We start from the raw sequence: 20,615 nt of genomic DNA, 5'->3' as shown, positions 1-20,615 counted from the left end.
TTGGTCTGACATAACCCCGTAGTTAGAATTTTCAGGAACCCATGCTTGTCTTAAAAAAAGAGACTAACGGGATCGGGTGGTCAGGCTGACATTAAGCATGGCGTGTTGTCCCAGTTGCCAAGATCGATGCTCATGGTGTCAACCACTGGTTTGTCTGGTCCAGACTCGATTATTTACCGACTGCTGTCATTGCTGAGTACGGTGTTAAAACAACTTGGCCCGACATTCATTGATTAGGAAAATCCTTTTTCTTATCGACGCAAGTTTATTGTCGGCGTAGGGCAGGAAAACAAATCAAATCACCCTACAACATTTGACGAATAATTCATTTAACACATATGTGTCTCAGATAGCATATATTTTATAGGTTGCATTCATTGTGTAAAATATCTTCATATTATTATTACACAAACACACTATACAGTCAGAAACATTCACAAAGTGTAGCAGAAGGAACGAAAACAGAATAAGCCATATTTACCGAGACAAAAACCTTGACAATATTGTTATTTGTAAATAGAAATATGAATTGTTATAGTAGACAGGTTTCGGGTATCATAATATTAATCCCCAAGTATCGACTCAAGAAATAACTCACCACAGCACGTTTAAGTCAATTCAAACATCATGCACCCCACAATACTGCTAGAACTACCTTAGCGATGTAAATATTCAATAAAGAGACACCATTGAGATGTACAACCAAATCCTGACAGGTTCAACCATATTTTTGGAGTGTAGCTGTTTATACTTTTTATTTGCATAGCCATATTAGGGACCGCTCATAATTTATGGCTGGGGTGGGGTCACCCATTTTAATTTTATTCTAGGGAGGTAGAGGAGTCAGCAATTTGGTACATAACTATATTGTCATTGATATTGTACATGACATGCAGGGGGGGTATCACTTACCTTGTACATAAATATTAAGGGGTGTACATGCTTCTCCATAAAAATCATCACCCACACCACCACCACCAGCCCCCACTCCCCATCCCACATTATTAACGGTCCCTACATACATAAAACACCATCATCTGTTAACACTGAGCCCTGACATGCCTCTAGATTCAATGAGGCCCTAAACGTCTACTTTTAAACACACTACGTTATATCAGGGAGACTATATAAGGGTTGTATAGTATCCCTGGTTATATACTTGTTATAGAAGTACAACCATGCCAGTATTTGGGGAATGTACATGTGGTTATTGAAAATAATGGGATTCTTCTCATGTGACTGGACCCGTGGTTAGATCGGGATCGGTCAACAGCTACTTTGATTATAATGCTTGTTGACAACAAAATATGTCAGGATGCCTGCGTGTCTTCATACGTCGAACTGGTGGAATGTCGTTTATTCAATGGTTTCTCTGGTCCAGACTTGAATATTCAAACGCGTCTATCAACCATGTGCCAGTAGCTGGTAGTGCGCGCCAAACATCAAACAAGCTAATATGGTCATGTGAATCTTTCAATCAACTATTACATGTAAATGTGCTAAATATACGCATTGGTAAAATAAGTCTGTCCGGAGCCAGTTCGGCTTGGAAACTTCCACACCTTATAACAACAACATTTCTGGTTGACTGCACACACTTTAGCATACTGATTACCTCAGTCTGTAATGGTTCAATCCATTAATTAGTAATGAATACAGAGAAGAGTCTGGCGTAGAAGAACACACCTGTGAAAGGGCCGTTACGGTGGTAAAGATGCAAGAAATCAGAGTTACGCCCCTTGGATTAGCTGCATTCAAAATGGCTGCCTTTTCAAGGGCAGGACTGAATGTCGGTCGGCAAATACTATGTCGGACACTTTCAACCACACCAAAAGCCCTGGGATCTCAGTCGCATGTGGATGAGAAAACACACACAGGACAGGTATACTCAACACGGTCGGATGTCAGGTGCTATAAGAATGCACGCGCTCAAATGACACCGAGTCACGATAATCATCAAGTTGATCAACTTGTTTCCAGAATGTGACTTTTCAGTTATTCATTCTGATTTTAGTTTATAACTATTTAGGCTTACATTATGTTTATGTTTGCTTCATTGAGACATGCTGAGTTTGAAGCCCATTGCTTCAACACAGGAATATATGCTAAACAAAGGCAGTAAACATGGCTGAAGCCTAGTGAATGGGTCGTTGTCGGCACAGGTTCTACAGATGTGTACCGCAGGTACGTTTTTGTATACAGAGATGTATCATAAACAGTAGGGAGGGGGTCACCCATTCGCGTGACTGCCTGACCACAGACTTCGGGAGTACTGCACTTTACCGGGCGCACTTTTTCAGATTAATTAGCGCTGCTGGGGTTCCCTAACCCTAACCCTAAGGATCGTAAAGGGTGCCTAACCCTAACCCTAAGGATCGTATAGGGTGCCAAACCCTAAACCCTTAGGATCGTAAAGGGTGGCATACCCTTACCCTAAACCCTAACCCTAAGGATCGTAAATGGAGCAGCGAGGGCTGAGCCCGGTAAACAATTGTAAAGTACATTCTAGCCCAGACTTCGAAATTCGGGAATAAACAAAATCAAAATACAGAAACGTACCTGTTACCGTAATGTTGGAGTCGGTGTTCCCGTTCATCTGGTTGCTAGTTGTATTGTGCATCGCGAATGATTTGTCGTTTCATATACAAGGCAGCCAGATGTATCTAATACAACAGTATGACAGTTCCAATCAAGGAAACGGCACAATCAAGAATTGTACAGAGACATATACCTGGCATACACATCTGTAGTTCCCATGCCAACAATGAACCCTTCAGCGTAGACATTGTAGGCTAGTTTCTAGGTGTCACTTTTTCCTCTGTGAAAGAAAAATATAATCCTTATAGAACATCTTATGTAAAAAACTTCATTGTATGAATACATTGTCCCCAGTGTAAAATTAGGTACTAGAGCAGAATTCGTCAATTGTGTATGTAGAGTATTGTCTGTAGTCCCATCACAGCTCTCGGCTAGGGTAATTGCCAGGCACTATCTTACTTCTGAACATGACCAGTGTCTCCCTAATAGTAAAGCCATTAAAATAGGTCTCCTGCTGTTTGCAAAGCCTGTTTGTAATAACAGGGAGCTATGAACTGGATCAGTGGTCAATTTTGTGATCTGGGTGATTGCCCTAACATCCCAGTATGTGGGATGGTACTCTTAATGTATCTTTCACTGTATTGTCTGTCCCCTACCCTAGACTTTGACTATTTACATGCTGTCATAATATTGTTGGAATCCTCTGTCTGAGGTTTTTGTTAATGCACTCTGGAAGTCTACACTACACGAATGTGCTAAGGTACCAGTATGATGCAATTTACAACGACTGATCCCAACTTCAGTGCCACACTAGGTTATGTTTTCTACTCCAATGAGGGTGAGGGTACTTCTGTGTATTACCAGAAGGGTACCTTGTGTATATTTCTGTAGTACCTTGTCAACAAGCACCTTAGTTAACTGACTGCCATGTAAAACAAGAAACAATCCAGCAAGTGATCTAACCAAGGAAGATGACCAATGAGACAGTTGTCAGCATCTGAATATTCTTGCTTTGGTGAGAATCATTGTTGATTTTACTTATATGAGGTTTATATGAGATTGAGGCTCTTTTATAGTATATGCAAACTGCATCATCAACCTTTACCCGATGGAGATTTAGTTATACATCTGTATTCAGAAACATTTTAATAGCTGTAACATGTGTACTGTTCAAAATGGATAAATCAGCCATAATCACACAACATAAACACAATGTATTTTCTATGAAATGTGAAAACTTTGGTGAGTCATGGCTGCTAGACTGGCCATATGGACTAAAGGTGCCAGGTTCAAATCCTGTCTTCGTGTGAGGTGACCTTCGTGTAACAAATTACCAATCACAGTTCAAATACTGGAAAAAAAATATTTGACTCACCTGCATACATGTCATGGTACACATGGTGACACATTACCTGATGTTTTGTTCTCGGATACCAACATCGCCTACCACTAGTACCAGCTCGATTGGACGAACAGGGTTCTGTGGGCATTCCCCCAGATACCGCTGATTCCCAAAGTCTTCTTGCAGCTTGCCACTCAGCCAGCTTGACTAATTGTGCTCCTTGCACCCCTTTGGTCAGCTCAAAGTTGGTTTCCAGTGATCATCAGGTTTCTGGCTCAGCCTCCTATACTATTACCCTTTCGACTGGACCTACTATCCCAGAACGGAGTGCCCCACCTGAATCCCAGGAATCAGTGGGTGGCTTGGCCACTGTCCGAAATCGCCTCCAGTCAAGCGGAATTCCTGCACCAGTTGCAGACACAATTCTGGCTTCGCGGAGGGATTCGACAAACGTTCAGTATGAGGATAGATGGACATACTATGAGCGCTGGTGTGTCGGCAGAGGTTACTCAACGGCTATTTCAGCGTTTCACATTCCTGTTGACAGTGCTCGCTTGGGGCAGCACCCTCTGGTACACTGCTTTTTAGCAGGCATGGACAGGATCCGTTGACTGTCAGTCGTTCTTGATTGGCTGTTCGGTCTTCTTTTTCACAATCTGTCAGCTCTTTCCCTTCAGCTGTTGACGTGGAAAGCAGCTTTTCTTGTGGTGGTAATGTCTGGCAGGCGGGTTGGCAACATTCATTGTGAGCATGGTGAATATCTCTTTTTAAATAATGAATATGAAAATATGTATAGTGTCAGTATGTTATCTTTAGTGTCAGTTTATTCCTCTTTCTTCAGATTGATCTGCTGGTCCAGACTCAATTATTTACAGACCGCCGCCATATAGCTGGAATATTGCTGAGTGCGGCATAAAACTAAACTCACTCACACCGATTAATCTGTTTGTGGTTATGGTTATGTTAAGTCCATGCTATTAGCATATTCAGCCTGTTTTTGAAGATTGTGTTGTATATTTCAGGTATGGGAAAAGGGAGACTACCGACGTGTGAGATTTCTTGACAAGGACAAGATGGTAAGAGCTGGGCCAGAATATAATGTTGTATGTTCCATATGCCACTCTCTTGCTGATGATAACACATTACAAGACGTTGAGCATGTTGACATACAAACTCTGGATCTACATGTTCAGCTATTGGTTGTCATTGGAACAGTACTATCAGGTCCATTGGTATGATAAACATGCTTACTGTTGTTCAAGGGCGATGGAGTAGCCCCGTGGTTAATGTGTTCGCTTGTCACGCTGAAGGCCCGGGTTCAATTCCCCACATGGATATAATGTGATAAGCCCATTTTTCATGTTCCCTTTGTGATATTGCTGGAATATTACTAAAAGCGGTGTAAAACCCAACTCACTTGCTGAAGAGAATATATATGGTAAGGAATATATGGTTGTAATATAGGATGAAACAAAGAAATCTTTCTTAAGTGGTAAAAACAATAGATCTAACTTCCATTCAATGCATTGCAACTGTCCATGTGATAATGATGATTATTCCTGTCATTTTGTGAGAGACATAGGCTTTGAACATATGGCAGTGTTAACATATGATTATCCCTTTTACTGTGTTTACCATGTTTTTCTGTAATAAGTATTGATAAATTCTGGAGTACATTTTGACAAAACAGTTGTGTGGTATACCTGTTGATGTATGTTTCCAGGTGAACAAGCAGTTTGCTGTGAACCTGATAGCCGACGACCCTGTAGTGGTGGTTGAGGCCCGCAATGTGTGGAGCGACAGTGGTGGAGCACTGGGACACCCCAAGGTCTACATCAATCTGGTCTGTATATCTGCTCATTACTTGTTCTCATATTAGAGATTCAAGGTTAGAATAGTTCCCAAGGAACCTATGTTTGTTGTGAGAGGTGACTAAATGGATGATGTTGTCATGTTAGGTGTCTTGGTTGATTTATGATAATATTGGTCACATGTTTGTTTGATCTTTATTACTTCCAGGCCAGTGGAATATATCTGGGTACAGTTTTGAAAACAAATAGTTGGAAAAATGTCATATATCACTGAGGTATGACAGGACATATCAGTCCTGTTGGTCTGACTTCTTTGACAGGTCCCTGGTATTGGCTTATAGTTATACTGTGTCCTGCCCTGACAAACAATGTACAGGTCATCATGATGTGGTTGGAATGTGATGTAAAACAATGTTTGCTCACATCCCCTTGCAGTGACGACCTGACTTGGGATCTAGGAAGTGCTGAGGCAATGTTTGTTATCTTTACTGTGTGGTATAGATGTGCATGGCTAGATTACAAGAAATGCTTCAGGCATCAGTCACCTTCAGCACCTATCAAAGCCTTTTGGCTGTGTTTGGCAATGAGTTTTGAGCAAGTTAGCCTTTCATCATGGTCTTGAGCAAGCAGACATTTCATCCATGAATATAACTTACTTAAAGTTATGTCACCTCATTTTTATATTGTTAGAGACACTTTTGGATTGGTTAATATTACACCATCCACTATATGATAACTGTTTATATTGTTACAGGATAAGAATGAATTTGGCGTTTGCGGTTACTCAGGAAGGAAGTTTATCCAGAAGAAATTTTATGATCCGGCAAAGCATGGGCCCAGTATAACATATGCTGAGTACCTGGCCGAGATGCGGCCCAAGCAGTGACTAGTGTGTGTGTGACTATAGGGAAGACTTCTTCCTGTATGTGAATATTGTGTGTAGATGAACACATTGATGTCCTCTCCTTGGGTGGAGCAAATAAAACAAGTGTTAAGGACCACAAGTTTTTTTTTTATCTTTGCTGGAGCAGTCAGCGCAACACATTATTTACCAGATTCATTAGCATGATTTTGCATCAAAATACTGTCTTCAGTTTAGGATATTTTGGGTTTTAACTGATCCAAGATATCCAGTATATATTGCATCCAATACCAATGCAATTGAGAATGGTGAGTGAGTGAGTTGGTTTTACACAGCTTTTAGCAATATTCCAGCAATATCATGGCAGGGGACACCAGAAATGGTCACTTGAGAATGGACCAAGCTGACATTTCTATTCTGGTTTAAAATATACTCAAAGTTCAGGGCGACATTGCTTCTTCAATCTGCCATTGAAATGTCTCCTTTCTGGTAGGCTAAAGGCTTCTTTGGTGTGCAGTGACATCAGGTGAAGCTTGTGACAAGTCACTACCCTGGTACGTCCTGGACTCTGGAACATCCCCTGTATGCATGGTGTCCTGGGATGGTAACAGACCTCACAAGAAGATGCTACAGACTGTGGCTGAAGACTACACTTGAGTTAGAATGACATGTGACATGGGTGTCCTGTCATGGGATGATAGGTCCAGGTCCGTGTCAGAAATAACCAACAGATACTTTACTTCCCATCAAAAGTTTAAGACTCACTAGTGTAAATATTGCCACTTACTTCAGGCAACTGTTCAAAACTAAATTTTGCAAAATGTTCCATACTGTTTAAAGGTACTGTTTACACATGAACTGGTGTCTTGTAAAACATGTTCGTAACGTTGAAAAGATTATTGTCATGAGTTCAATACTCAAATCAGTGAAAAATGCTGAATTCTTAACAAAACTTTACACCAAAACGCAGCTGTTCACATGGCACAATATTTGCACATGGTTTTCAGCAATTTGATGCATGATCCTGGTGCAGTTCATCTGCATAAGGTTTGCAGTTGGTTACCCCAGGTTAGTGGAGAAATCAATCTTCGATGTAACCATAACATATGGTGAGTGTTGTAAGTGAGTCTAAACTTTTGATGGGAAGTATATATTTAATGGTAGAAGTTGTAATGATCAACTTTCTGATCGGTTTATGTTATGAACAATGCCTACACTTGTGCTTCAGGTAGGTTGCTGTTAGTACGTTGCTGCTGTTGTTGTTAATAATTATAGGTATCTTGGGGTTGTTTTCACACCAACTTTGTCAAAGGCACAAAGCTGTTTAGCCGCCCAGGCTAACAAGGCAATGATGTCATTATATAATTATCAAAGAAAGCATGGTTTTGTCTCTTGTACTGATGCCTTCAAGATATTTGATACAATGATTTTTCCAATTATTTCACAGTATTGTAAAACCATTGAAAGAGTACATACTAGCTTCTGCAAGAGAATATTACGGTTACATAAGAACCCACGTGATGTTATGGCACTTGGTGAATGTGGTAAAGTACCACTTCAGTATAACTATATGTTAATACTAATAAAATATTGGTGTAGAATAATTCATTTAGATTATAATCGTTTACCTTAACAGTCTTCCTTAATGCTTAAATACCTTGATGATGTGGGTAGAACTACATGGGCCTCTCATGTGAGAAATATTTTATTTCAATACGGTTTCGGAATTGTGTGGATAGGTCAAGATATTGGCAATGTGAAAATGTTTATTTCAGCCTTAAACAGCGATTATTTGACTCCTTGAGTCAGGAATGGCACTGTATTACTTCACATTTGAGCAAGTGTCAAACTTATTGTCAATTTAAAACAATGTTACCAGTTGAGTCTTATCTTTCAATTGACTGTAAATTCAGGTGTAATAAGTTCAGGCTAGCTATTGAAACAGGAAGGCATTGCAATTTAATTGCTAGTGAAAGATTTTGCTTATATTGTCATTGTAAAAAAATATTTCTTGTAGAAGATGAATTTCATGCCTTAATGATCTGTCAGCGTTATGAAGCGTTAAGAGAATGTGATCATAATAGTGTAAGAAATAGCCCTTCTATGGACAATTTTGTTTGCATTATGTCAAGTACTGATATCAATGTAACACTAAGTTTGGCAAGGTTTTTATATAAAGTCTTTAGGATAAGAAATACAACAAATTATGATTAGATCTTCAGTATTTATGCTGAAATATTGTTTGATAGTTTAGTGTAGCATCTCTATTGTTATTTTACGAGAGCTTCGTTGTTTCGGCTGGTAACAAGATATCTGTAACAAGACCAGCATGAATACACTTGTGAAAATTGTTTTGTAATCTGGGCCATGGCCTTGAATACTTGAAATAAATTGTCTATCTGTCTGTTAGTGTGGGTTCGAATCGCGGATGGGACACAACCTAATAAAAGAAATAGAATCTTTACTTTACTGAGAAAGTGTAATCCCAAATAGGACATGTACATTTGATTCATCAATATCACTGTCGGACAGTCTAGTATTCCGGCTGCACCTGTATGTACGGCCGTGAGTAGGATAATCATGCTTGCTGGACTAGTCCCATCATAGTAAGGTTATAATCACTGCTCGACTTATTTCCGAATGCAATTTGTTAATTGTATAACCAACTTAAGATATTTTGACTCGAGGTATTCCTTTGTCGTGGTCAACGTAAAAGAGTTAGCTAGTTCCCCCGTTGACATATTCGCTGACAGTGGTTCAATGAAGTTTAGTCCTGTAATGCGCGCTAATATTCATTTAACATTAAAAGACCAATTTCTAAATAATGTTTGACGAAAAGTAATCGTGCTGTCCATGGCTGAGCCTTGCAGCTGTTTTATAGGTCAAAATCAAAATCACTGATTGAAAACAAAAACGATTTTTGTTTGAAAGTTTTATGATTGGTTCCCTGAAATGTATGGCCTCTGATGTTCGCGTGACTTTCTCAACTTCGTTCCCGTCTTTAGGTGTATTGAGTTGTGAGAATAAAAATATACTGAAAAGAAGGCTACTTATCGTCACACTAGAAACACATTGTGTGGTGATATGTAGACAAGAGATGGATGTAACAAACGCTCAACCGTATTGCCCATTTTGAAGAAGGTATTTAATAAACCCCGATCATGTGTACGAGGTCAGGCTGCTATTGTTTAGCACATGTTGATGGTGATTGTTTTCAATACTTAATTATTGTTGGCTGATATATGCATGCTTCCAGATACAGCAATGGTCATGGTGGAGTCTACTGATGCCTACAGGGAATAACGCCTACAGTCTTAAAAAACAATTTTACGCACCTGTGGTTACAAATTGGTCCTGCCTCTACCCTTTCACTAAAGTGGTAGGTCCCACTTCATTGTGCGCTAATGCCTACAGAGAATACAAAACAGACTGTTAAATGACATTTTATCAGATTTAATCATATCATCATTAATTTAAAGTTCTTCACACAAAATTACATTACATTACATATTATTGAGTTATTAATTGAGATTACATTACAATATAAATCATATTATTGAAATACTAATTGAGATGACATTACATTACATTACATGGCCATAGTTGATTTTCAACCAATGATTTCTTCATTAGCACAATTGCAATACACACACGTTCATCATCAACTTCACAGAGAGGGACTAGCGGGTTTCCATATAAGCTGAATGATGTGGTGGCCCCGTACTTCTGGCCTACCTCCGACAGAGGAAGGGTCCTTCCTACGGCATTGCCTAATATCACGTACATGTGGGTACCCCGACAAACCGGACCTAATCTTGTGACGTATCCGTGGAGCAAACGTGGAAATCAGTTAATGAAATGTGTTGTAAAAAAGCACAAACCTTTCTGCACTTCAGGTTGAACACATCCGTTCAGATAATAGGTAACTGCGACTGAACGATGATGTTGATTCTAATGTTTGGAAACTTGCTAAATTAACGTTCTCATATTTAGCTCACCTACAATCTTGACTTTCAATTTCCCGGCGAGATACCGCAATGAAATGTGTTCGTTAATTACGTATCTTCGTGGACGGGTGTTGGTTGAAGACCTTTTTGTGCAAGCTGATGATCAATATTTCTGAAAACATATTATCTTTGAATGACATTTAGAAGTGATACACATATATGGGGTAACATTTGTGGATGTCAGCTATTATAAGGAAACTCCCCTGTATATTCATGCATCTGATGAAAGAATAATAATATACTCTGATAAGTCGTCTTCCTCGTAAAACTGAAGTTGACATCCATGAATTCTCCGAAACCCTTTAATGTTTCTTAAGTTTGTGCATTAATTGTCACCACGAAACTATACTGAAAGCCTTTAAAAACGCAATTGGTATTTATTGTCCTGAAACTTACAAAAGTTCTATTGAAGATTTTTTCCTGCGATACAGAGGATGTAGGGATAAAAGGCTGTTATTCTGGCCCATTTCGAGTTCGAGTCCCGGAGCATTCCTCTCACATGAACTTTGATACTTAAAACTGAACCTTTGACATTTCTCGTAAACACAACCACATTCATGAAACACGTTGTGCACATGCATTACCTGCACCCAGGCCCTGTAAAAGCACAAGGAATTGTGCAACTCAATCACTTTGAGAAAATGCCACGCTTGACACAAGACGAAAGGAATCAGGTTATCGGTATGGTCAGCCAAGGTGCTTTAGATGTGATGATTGCCAGGCACTTTAATGTGCATCCATCCACTGTAGGTCGACTCAGGCAACGTTTTCGGGCTACCGGAAGTGTTGCTGATCGTCCGCGACCTGGTGCAACACCTGTGATAACAGCTCGACAAAACCTTAATGTCCGAGTTTCACACTTGCGAAATCGGTTCCAAACAGCTGATGATTAGGCAAGGAGGACAACTGGGACAAGTCAACGTCATTTCAGCGCCCAAAAGGTGCAAGGACGCCTTGCTGCCTTCAACATCCGGTGTCGTCACCCGTACCGTGGTCCAACCTCATTGCATCGCCACAGACTTGCCAGACAGCGATGGGGCCGCAAATGGGGCCAATCTTGTCACCAGGACATGGCCAGAGGTCATTTTTTCAGGTGAATCCAGGTTTAACTTATCCTTTGCAGATGGACGTCAACAGATTTATCGACGTAAATGAGAAAGACTTGCGCCAAACTGTGTCCTTGAACATGATCGTTTTGGAGGGGTGGTGTCATGATCAGACCACAGACCATCAGAGGCTGCAGACCATCCAACAGCTGTTCCTGAGAAATGTGTGTCTTTCAATGCCCCAAAGACTGCGAGCATGTCTTGCAGCGCGCGGTTGACACACACAATATTGACTGCAAGTGACCCCTCCCTTGTGTGATGTCGTTGTTGCGTCACTGATGTTGTTGTTGACTGGACATTTTCAGATGAAATTATTCACAGATGTTCACTTAAAACATATCTGCCAGTTAGGTTTATATATGTTGAAAAAAGTGTGAGTAAAGAAAGTATGAATGTCAAATTGCATATTTAATGGCTTTCAGTATATATACTCAGTTGACTAAATCTGTATTGATATACCTCTATGTCATCAAGTAATTTACACCCGTGAAGATCCGAGTTAGAATTGATCTTCAGTAACCCATGTTTGTCGTAAAAGGCGGTGGTCAGGCTCGCTGACTTTGTTCACACGTGTCATCGTATCCCAATTGCATAGATCGATGCTCATGATGTGGATCACTGGATTGTCTGGTCCAGGCTCGAAAAAATTCAGACCGCCGCCGTATAGCTGGAATATTGCTGACTGCGGTGTAAAACTAAACTCACTCACTCAAGTACTTTACACAACAAAGTTTGGAGCATCAGGACAATCGCCCTCAATACAATGTATTATACTCTACTGAGATAACATGTTTTTACCATTTTTGTTTTCTCGTGATCTGAGAAATAAAAACCTTGTTACTTTCTTTACTGTTTTAATTATGACGGTATTTTAATATTACTGGTTATATTACCCTAAACTGTTCAAGGACAACTGTCCATGTGTCTGCCCTGAAACTACGCCAACTGTTGACACAAGACAGCAAATAGTGTCGAAACTCATCGAAGCGGCATGTCAATCACGCTAACATTCTCGCTTCCCCGGCACATCACTAAATCTTGTCAATAACGATCTATATAATGCAGGCGAATGATGAAACAGGCATCGGATAAGAACATGAAATGATATGATATATGCATATGACAAAGATCAAAAGATATAATGACACACACACGGTGTATAGGACCAATACATCAATGTGCACGGTCGTGGCGTGATTATATATGATGCTGCCGCTTGTCATTCCGGATACACACTAATATGTACATGGCTCCATGTGTGCATCTTGTGTCCGCTTTTATGGTCGATGACCAGCTGTTGGAACTGCACCTCTAATCTCGGGTCAACCGTCCCTGTGCATGCTGTCGTATCAGAGGAAAGTACAGCAGAATACACGGAAACAAAGCGTACTTGATTCATAGCTTATCAACATGTTGACTAATAGACATAGTAGGTAGTACATAACCTTGCTTTACTCATGGACACTCTTTGTGTGTTTTTTACCTGGTGGATTGTTTCATTTTTCAGTTGATAAATGTTTTGTGAAGTTTGTTTACAGATGGGCAATCAATGTAAACATGAAACTTGTCACCGGTTTTGGAATTGTACAGCGCACCTACACACTGGTGGGAGGTACTTACTGATCGATTCACAACTCTGAAAGTCACAGAACTACGCTTGGATAATGTCTGTGATAATGTTTCACAATATTGTACTAGGGTTTTATGTCCGCTGTTAAAGGGGACACAATCTGAAACGGGGATATACAGTAGTTGACACATAGCGGATGTGTGAGATGTAATGTTATGTGTTTTAATCATGAAATGGTTACTACTCTCTGTGTATTCACTCTAATGTAATCATGTCCACAATGTGTTGTGTCGAACCTTCTAGCTGGAACTCCTCTTCAACTCGTGTTGTTTTAGCTGTGACTATGAATGCAGTGGGTGTCTTGTGGTAAAAAAATAAATTATAGTCTTTATTTCTTCTTCTTCCTCTTCCTCCTTCTTGTTCGAAACACACATATACATGTATATGCATAAGCCTGTATTTCTTGTACACGGATGACGATGTATTTCTCCACTGCGCCTAACTGTGGGTAAACATCATTGTTACTACCCACTGGTGCATAACAAAGGAGAAATAACAATATGAATGTTTCTGTTTGTCGGGCATCAGACCCAGCACAATGTAATGACGTCACATCTATTCCAGTCGACAGACAACAAGTTGGACAATATTAAGGTGTGTGTAACTTTATTACACTAGCTTGTTACAAGTGAATGGCTGACAGGCAGTCGACAGCATCGTAACGTTTAACCTTAACATAGAATATTATACAGTACAACCAGAAATTATTGACAATTTAAAGATTGTAATTTTTTTTTTTTTTCACTCATTACTCACGTATTAAATGTGAATATTAGCAGAACATAACTCCAGATTCAAAGACAGGTGAACAGTTAGTATTTTGTCAAGTCACCATGGGCAGCAATGCAGGCTTCAATGCCGCGGGGCATACTACCGATCAAAGAAGTTAGAAAGTCGTGGTCCATGCTGTCCCAATATCGGACCACCTCTTCTTTCATTTCAGCAATATTTGTCAGATTTTTCTCATTGACACTTTCCTTCATAGGTCCCCAAACATTTTCTATTGGATTTAGGTCAGGGCTATAGCTTGGCCAATCTAATAATGTCATATTTTGGGTCCGAAACCAGGCCAGTGAATGCTTTGAACGATGTTTTGGGTCGTTGTCGCTGTAAAATCCCACAAATTTCCATAGAACACGAGCAGAGCAGAGGGAAGTAAATGTCCCTCGAGAATATCTGTGTACCGCTCACTGTTCATATTCCCTTCAAATACACAGAGGGGCGTTGCCCCTAACACAGATATGCCACCCCACACGTTAAATTTCGGACTGTACTTTGGGCGCTGATACAAAGCTTTTCAGTTTGTTTGGTCCAGAATTTCAGTGTATTAGGAAACAGCCACACAGAACTTTCATCTGAGAAAATCACATTGTCCCAGTTAAAATTTCTATGCTGTAAGCACCAGTTCAACCTTCGCTCCTTTTGTTCAGGTTTCATGATCGGTGATAGAATTCCTCGACTTTTCTGCCAACCCATTGCATGCAGCTTAGTTCTAATTGTCTCCTTACAGACAGCCACAGTTCATCTATCAATCAAATTCAGCCTTAAGTTTTCTAAACTCCTTCGTTTGCTTTTAGAAACAAGAATACCAAGCCGCCTCCTGTCACCGACAGTCAATTTTCTGGGCCTACCTGCGCCTCCCTGGTGCTCAATGCCATATCCATTTGCAATATTTTTCAATGCACGATAAACAGTGGACAAAGGGATGCCTGTTCTACTTGAAATCACTTTAGCTGATCTGATGTCCTTGTTACAATACTCTAAAATCAACTTCCTCTTCTCTAAATCATCCATACTGAGGATCATTGAAAATTTCGTCTGCTAGCAAGTAAACAAAGGGGGATAACTCTTCACAAACTAATGAAAAAGGATTAACGGAGTTGTCTCTCTTGAATGAAATCAAGCACTTGATAGCTGGTCAAGGTTGTTTATACTAGAAATCCAATTAAACATCTTCCAAAAATTCTCAATAATTTCTAGTCATACTATATGATGCACTGGCGTTAAACGCATAGGATTCTCTCTAGATATGTGTCTGCCTGTCAGCTAGTCTGTCTGTCTGTCTGTCTGTCTGCAATCTGTCTCTCTCTCTCTCTCCCACTCTCTCATTCCGCCTCTTTCCCTAACCCCACCCCCACCCCACCCCTGTCTCTCTCTCTCTCCGTGCAGTATCAAATATTTCCCAATGGTGTAGTCCACACTCCCTGTTGCCGGAGTGCAGTTGTTGACGTGCATGTCCACGTTCTACTCTGTTATTGACTCTCCTACTATTGGCTTCAGGACATCAGCGACAGGAGTGTATCGTGAACCCTGTATCTGTACTTTACATTGGCATGTCCCCCACCCTGCTGTGCAGTCAAGCTTGGTAGCATTCATCAAACACTTGCACAATCCCCCATTACCACGAAAACAAACAAGGTTACCAAACTGTCTTCACATAGGCCAGCACGTAGGTACTAACGGCCTTTCCAATTCCGTACATGCAGGGGCAACCATTGGTATTAACCGTAGTACTAACTGCTTCGCGAGGCCCATCAACCGCGTTTGAATAACTGTAAACAACCTTCACACCCCACCGCAGCTAATGGACTGGTCTTAAACCTAAACACAAGGCTCAGCTCTGTAGTCCCATTCATGAACGCGGTGATCACATTCTACAGTTGTCGAGAGTTGGGGGAACGGATATAAATAGAACCCCACACTTACTTAAGACCCATTTCTCAATAGTATACAAACATTTTGTTGAGAGCTGCGGTTGTGCCCGGTGCGTCCCAATGGAGAACCACACACTACTCGGACTGACGACTGCAGCCTTTGGACTGCTCGTATACCTTGTTCAACCTGAGCCGCTACGATCTATGGTGTTAACGAACGAAATCACTTCAATTGTTTTCTATGTTGCTATTGTGGCACTAACTCTTGCATTCATGAGGAAGGCTCCCGAGGAACATGTAGGCAGCAATGGAAAGGCAGTGTTCATCACAGGTGAGTGGGTTCAACTCTGTGTATGCACGACTTTTTAACCAGGTGTATCAACTATCGAATAGACATTTCTGTGTAACTCGACGTAGCTTCAGATGACATTCTAGAACTCGGCTTTTGCGGTTGTGGTCTAGCGGTTTCTTTCACTGAGAGGTGAATGCTGTCATGATATATACTGAAGCAAGCCTGTCGCCTAAGGGTTTGCTTTATCAGCCATCTGTTACATTCTGTGATCATTTAAGCGGTTTTGTTTATATCTATGCCATAAATAAGTATTTACGTTAATAATTAAATTGACATACGTAATGCTTAACACCGTTATATGATCAGTTGTCATCACCATATATGATAATTATTTACTATATAACGTTGCGTTGTTTATAACAGATTCATCTATACCATGCATCATGTATCTTCTTTCTTCTCCTTAAACAGAAATTATATATATTTCATCAAAAAATATGCGAAATAATAGTACATTACAATCAATTATTGACTTCTCATTTTCTCGTTTACTAGGCATTTATTGCACTGCATGACACATGTCAAACATCACCTGTCATGTGAAATATATCACAACCTGGCATCTAGGAAGTTGGACCCTACACATAACACATGTGTAACACCTCGTTTATAACACGGTGTTCGTTTCAACATAGGCTATCAATAAACGTGGACTTTTGACCCAAATCAGCCACGGCAGATATACCTTGAACGACATCGCCAAACCACAAACTAGCAAGTATATTGCAAATTAGGTCCAAATGATTAAGTGTTAATCTGTATTACCCTGGGGCGTCTCAGGACTAGGGCCACGGTCATTAGACCGATGTATTTAGAAGTAATTGACACACGTGTTACGACATTCTGCCTGTTATCGGTGGTATCGCCAGCAGATGGGCTCCAGCCGAGTGGCTGGGGGAAGTAGGTTAGTCGGGGTACGGGTGTGTCAACATTTGCCGTTGACCCAAAAAGAATGGGTAAACATTTACAAGCTTTTGTACAAGTAGGCAATGCAATTTGTGTACAGTTATCAGCGTCAGATTATATAAAAATACTTAAGTATAGTCACCTGAATTGAAATGTCAAGATCTCATGTATCCTTCAACACAAATACGTCCCCATTACACCCCACACAAATATATTCCCACAACAGAAAGGTTTCCCAATACAACACAACAGCAATTCCTCATAGTACACAACAGAAATATTACCCTTGATTTAGGTTAAGGAGTAGTTACCACGACTAGTGCCCCTCTGTTGTAAGTGATAGCTGACGTGTCAGTGTGCAGTGTAATACGCGGTCAACCCAAAACTTGATTGTATTATAGCAAGTCTTAGAGGAATGTGTATTAACCACTTAGCGGTTGGATTTAGCGCTATATAAATTTCCATTATTATTATTATAATTATTATTATTGTTGTTTTATGCCGCCACCAACATTATTCTAGATGTATAACAAGGAGTCTGTCGATATTTGGCTCAGGTGTTCCTTGGTGTCTGAGTACCATAACATACCAGCGCCCATACTACCAGGTCTCCACTTAGACGGCTGTAACGATAAGCAAGGAGTACTGGGGTACTTATCCCAGCCGGTACCCCACGGGGACTCAAACATGCGGTACCGAGGATCATCGAGATTTCAAGTCTTTTGGAAACAAAACAGCGTTGTACGGTTCTATTTTCATTTGATGAGATTGTTTCCCCAGGTTTCCCAGGTAGATTCCACGTCTCTGGTAGCTGTCTGGGACATGCATCACTTTCCTCCCACATCAAGCTGCGACCTCGCGATATAACTGGAATACTGGTCAAAGCGGCGTTAAATTAAATTCACCCACTCATTTGATGAGAGCGTTCCACTAACTTGAGGGTAGCATCTGATACTACGCATACCCCTGTCTTAATTACCGGTCCAGGATCACCAGCGCATATCCCGTGTAGAGGAGTCTGGCCCAAATGGTATTTCACCAAGCACGTTTATTTATGTTTATGTAAATTTTCTTTGTTAAGATATACCTCAGCTCGATATAGAACTGTCGGACATTTTGTCGTACATTAGGCACACTTCGTTTACGTGGCGTAATTGTTGTCCAGGTTTTTTCTCCCTCTGCTGATTATGTCTCCCGCTGTGTTGTCGGTAGACTGCATACCCGACTGGATGAAGTACAATATAGTCAGTGCACGCGGGTTCCTACAACGGGCAGTGTTATGCGGGAAGCACCTTCGCAACGCTGGTAAAACACGCCTTCAGAGGAACACGCTTGGGTATCCAGGGACGGATACAGCTTTTTGAGAAAGGGGTGGGTGGGTGTGTGTGTGTGCCTCTCCCCCTTTTCCAACCATCGCTATTCACCATACAACCAGCATATCATCATACATCGCTATTCCATACAACCAGCATATCGTCATACATCGCTATTCCCCATACAACCAGCATATTGTCATACATCGCCATTCCCAAAACAACCAGCATATCGTCATGATTCGCTATTCCCCATACAACCAGCATATCGCCATACATCGCCATTCCCCAAACAACCAGCATATCGTCATGCATCGCTATTCCCCATACAACCAGCATATCGCCATACATCGCCATTCCCCAAACAACCAGCATATTGTCATACATCGCCATTCCCCAAACAACCAGCATATCGTCATAAATCGCTATTCCATACAACCAGCATATCGTCATGCATCGCCATTCCCCAGACAACCAGCATATCGTCATACATCGCTATTCCATACAACCGGCATATCGTCATACATCGCTATTCCCCATACAACGAGCATATTGTCATACATCGCTATTCCATACAACCAGCATATCGTCATAAATCGCTATTCCATACAACCAGCATATCGTCATGCATCGCCATTCCCCATACAACCAGCATATCGTCATACATCGCTATTCCATACAACCAGCATATCGTCATACATCGCTATTCCCCATACAACCAGCATGTCGTCATGCATCGCTATTCCATACAACCAGCATGTCATCATGCATCGCTATTCCATACAACCAGCATGTCTTCATCATCGCTATCGCTATTCGCCATACAACCAGCATGTCGTCATGCATCGCTATTCCATACAACCAGCATGTCGTCATACATCGCTATTCCATACAACCAGCATGTCGTCATGCATCGCTATTCCATACAACCAGCATGTCATCATGCATCGCTATTCCATACAACCAGCATATCTTTATGCATCGCTATTCCATACAACCAGCATATCGTCATACATCGCTATTCGCCATACAACCAGCATGTCGTCATGCATCCCTGTTCCATACAACCAGCATGTCGTCATGCATCGCTATTCCATACAACCAGCATGTCATCATGCATCGCTATTCCATACAACCAGCGTATCTTTATGCATCGCTATTCCATACAACCAGCATGTCTTCATACATCGCTATTCCATACAACCAGCATGTCGTCATGCATCACTATTCCATACAACCAGCATGTCGTCATACATCGCTATTCCATACAACCAGCATGTCTTCATACATCGCTATTCCATACAACCAGCATATCGTCATACATTGCTATTCCAAATACAACCAGCATATCGTCATACATCGCTATTCCCCATACAACCAGCATGTCGTCATGCATCGCTATTCCATACAACCAGCATATCGTCATACATTGGCCTGTTCCACCTACAAGAAAGACACTGCATGTTGAGTAGACGACACAAGTGTTCCATAAGAGTTTTTCCTATCAATTTTAAAACACCACATGCACTTTAAATGTGCTGTTCCGGTATACTGCGATAGGTCCTGTGCATCGATTCCTTTGCGGTTTAAATCCCTAAAAGTTAACGGAAATGTGTTCGAAAGAAGTAAACACTACAGCACTACCGATACACAACTACCGTGGTGCCTCTGGCATATTCTTCAATCGGCGGGTGGGGTGGGGGTTGTTTGAGTTAATAGAGAGCTCTTTGATTCTGTGCATGAATACACTGTAGACGCCAGTCCCAGTTCCCGCCACAACTTCCTGGTCTATGTGTTCATAACACAATCAGATCTACCTTGGGATATCTCTACATGTAATGCACGTGTAAACAGTGGAGTCGTTCCCACGACATTTACCAGAAGCTTAAGCCAAGATGGTACGCCGGTGACTAGAGTTTCATTTGATGTTAACTCGGGGCGGGCCCCCTCGCTAGATTGGCCTATGCTTTAGGCAGTATGTTATTGTAGTTGTGCTATGTATACAGACATTACAAGAGGGTATCCCGACACACTGTGACGGCGATGTGTCAACGAGAACACTGACACAAGCCAAATACTCCTCTGCACTTGAGT

The 20,615-nt window shown here is 41.0% G+C and overlaps 2 protein-coding genes across 2 annotated transcripts in view; both read left to right on the top strand.

Moving 5' to 3' along the window:
* Positions 1-1,728: 1,728 nt before the first annotated feature.
* LOC124268037 (NADH dehydrogenase [ubiquinone] iron-sulfur protein 6, mitochondrial-like) lies at positions 1,729-6,690 on the top strand. Its single transcript, XM_046703045.1, has 4 exons — positions 1,729-1,882; positions 4,903-4,956; positions 5,604-5,723; positions 6,446-6,690. The coding sequence occupies exons 1-4, from the start codon at positions 1,760-1,762 to the stop codon at positions 6,575-6,577; spliced, it is 429 nt and encodes a 142-aa protein (XP_046559001.1). The 5' UTR covers positions 1,729-1,759; the 3' UTR covers positions 6,578-6,690.
* Positions 6,691-15,914: 9,224 nt separating this feature from the next.
* The window catches only part of LOC124268036 (D-beta-hydroxybutyrate dehydrogenase, mitochondrial-like), a 43,085-nt gene continuing 38,384 nt past the window's right edge, over positions 15,915-20,615 (top strand). Inside the window, exon 1 of the mRNA XM_046703044.1 lies at positions 15,915-16,281. Coding sequence (XP_046559000.1) covers positions 16,071-16,281 — 211 coding nt within the window. The 5' untranslated portion in view covers positions 15,915-16,070. The remainder of the gene's footprint in view (positions 16,282-20,615) is intronic.

This window comes from Haliotis rubra, unplaced genomic scaffold (genome assembly GCF_003918875.1).
Source record: "Haliotis rubra isolate DU_JTF1 unplaced genomic scaffold, ASM391887v1 Scf1358, whole genome shotgun sequence".
In the NCBI taxonomy this organism is placed as follows: domain Eukaryota; kingdom Metazoa; phylum Mollusca; class Gastropoda; order Lepetellida; family Haliotidae; genus Haliotis; species Haliotis rubra.
This window is presented reverse-complemented; position numbering and strand designations above follow the sequence as displayed.

Excerpts from the sequence above, each read along its gene's own strand:
- LOC124268037 (XM_046703045.1), top strand. The coding sequence starts at position 1,760 with ATGGCTGCCTTTTCAAGGGCAGGACTGAATGTCGGTCGGCAAATACTA. Across the intron at positions 1,883-4,902 it reads AGAAAACACACACAGGACAG|GTATGGGAAAAGGGAGACTA; the intron begins GTATACTCAACA and ends TGTATATTTCAG. Across the intron at positions 4,957-5,603 it reads TTCTTGACAAGGACAAGATG|GTGAACAAGCAGTTTGCTGT; the intron begins GTAAGAGCTGGG and ends GTATGTTTCCAG.